The sequence below is a fragment of the Austrofundulus limnaeus genome, unplaced genomic scaffold (assembly GCF_001266775.1).
Source record: "Austrofundulus limnaeus strain Quisiro unplaced genomic scaffold, Austrofundulus_limnaeus-1.0 Scaffold339, whole genome shotgun sequence".
Lineage (NCBI taxonomy): Eukaryota > Metazoa > Chordata > Actinopteri > Cyprinodontiformes > Rivulidae > Austrofundulus > Austrofundulus limnaeus.
Window position 1 is genome coordinate 182,631 of NW_013952741.1, and position 1,658 is coordinate 184,288.

Consider the following 1,658-nt stretch of genomic DNA (forward strand, 5'->3'; position numbering starts at 1 on the left):
ACTTGGTGGAGCCAAAAAGCGCCAAGTTATTTATGAGTCATGAGGGACGAAGAAACTCTGACCCTCCCCTGTCCTCAAACACGTCCTCTGCTCTGACATAAATATCAGTCAGTCTGACTTCAGACATTCAAAACGTGTTTTTGAGAACTGAAACAAGATGTCTGGAAGAGGAAAAGGAGGTAAAGGTCTGGGGAAAGGAGGCGCTAAGCGTCACCGTAAAGTTCTCCGTGATAACATCCAGGGCATCACCAAGCCCGCCATCCGCCGTCTGGCTCGCCGCGGTGGAGTCAAGCGGATCTCCGGCCTGATCTACGAGGAGACCCGCGGTGTGTTGAAGGTCTTCCTGGAGAACGTCATCCGTGATGCCGTCACCTACACCGAGCACGCCAAGAGGAAGACCGTCACCGCCATGGATGTGGTSTACGCTCTCAAGAGACAGGGTCGTACTCTGTACGGCTTCGGAGGTTAAACTGGACCCGCTTCAATAAACTAAAAGGCCCTTTTCAGGGCCGCACACCTTCACTAAGAGCTGTTCTCCTCTGTTGTATGTAATGGTAGAACAATTGTTTTCTACTGACATCATGCCCAGATGTAAAATACTTATTGTAGTCTACATTTCATGGAATTATAAGATTTTCAATTTTTAGCATTGTTAAAAATACACTTGATACTTGAAGAATACTTGCAATTGTTCCACTGTTTTAAAACAGTACTTATACTTCATATCTTTAAAAATACTTTGGTACAACTTGTATTAAACTAAAATATGTTACTATTAAATTACTTGTTCCAAAAAGCCCACTTTAAGTGTACCGAATAGCGCAGTTTATTTATTCACCTGTGCAGGATCAATGCTCCTTTTTCATATCATGCAGATAACCACATTGGCAGATTGTATAAAGTTAACTGTTTCCACAGGAATTCTATTTATTTCCTCAGTTAAAATAATTCTATATACAAGAAAAATATAACAAATGAAAATAGGCAGCAAGAAAAAGAAAATTCTGCCTATTGTCCAATAATACTTTTAAGCAATAATGTTAAAAAACCTTCCAAGGGAATTTGAGATGAAACTATGCAGATTGTGCTCTCTGCCACCATTTTATAATCATGAGGCTAGTTATTAAGGTTCAGTTTATTTTGAAGTGTGTGTGTGTGTGTGGGGGGGGGGGGTGCGTTTAAAGTCACAAATTGTGACTATGAATGCACACTCACAATATAAATTAATCCTATCAAGACTGAAAATATTGAGTGGATTTATTTAACTTGGGTCAGTAAGAGTTCAGATGAAGCTTGAGGCAACAATAAATGCAGAATAGGTTAGCTACCAACATATGAAAGAGAACTTTCATTTTTAATTGTGGACTGCACTTAACCTTATTACACATGGTCCTTGGACATGAATTACATTTATTTATATTAGTACCTACAAGTACAGTGTTTCCCAAAGTTGGGGTCGGGACCCAAAGTGGGGTCCCGAAACATCAAGATGGAGTCCTGAAAAGATTTTCTGAATTAATTACTTTTTTTGCCTTAGTTGTTACAAAGAAGTGAGGTTAGTATATTTAAAATGGACAAATGTAGTATAAATAATAGTTACTATGCCCGTGTTTAGTTGACCTGATACAAATGTTTATCATCCAAAAATAGTTGGGGGC

At 39.1% G+C, this 1,658-nt stretch overlaps 1 protein-coding gene across 1 annotated transcript; it reads left to right on the forward strand.

Moving 5' to 3' along the window:
- The first annotated feature begins 129 nt into the window (after nucleotides 1-129).
- On the forward strand, nucleotides 130-516 carry LOC106527735 (histone H4). The gene has a single exon (XM_014022723.1). It carries the CDS (start codon nucleotides 158-160, stop codon nucleotides 467-469), a length of 312 nt encoding a protein of 103 aa, XP_013878177.1. The 5' UTR covers nucleotides 130-157; the 3' UTR covers nucleotides 470-516.
- Nucleotides 517-1,658: the final 1,142 nt, after the last annotated feature.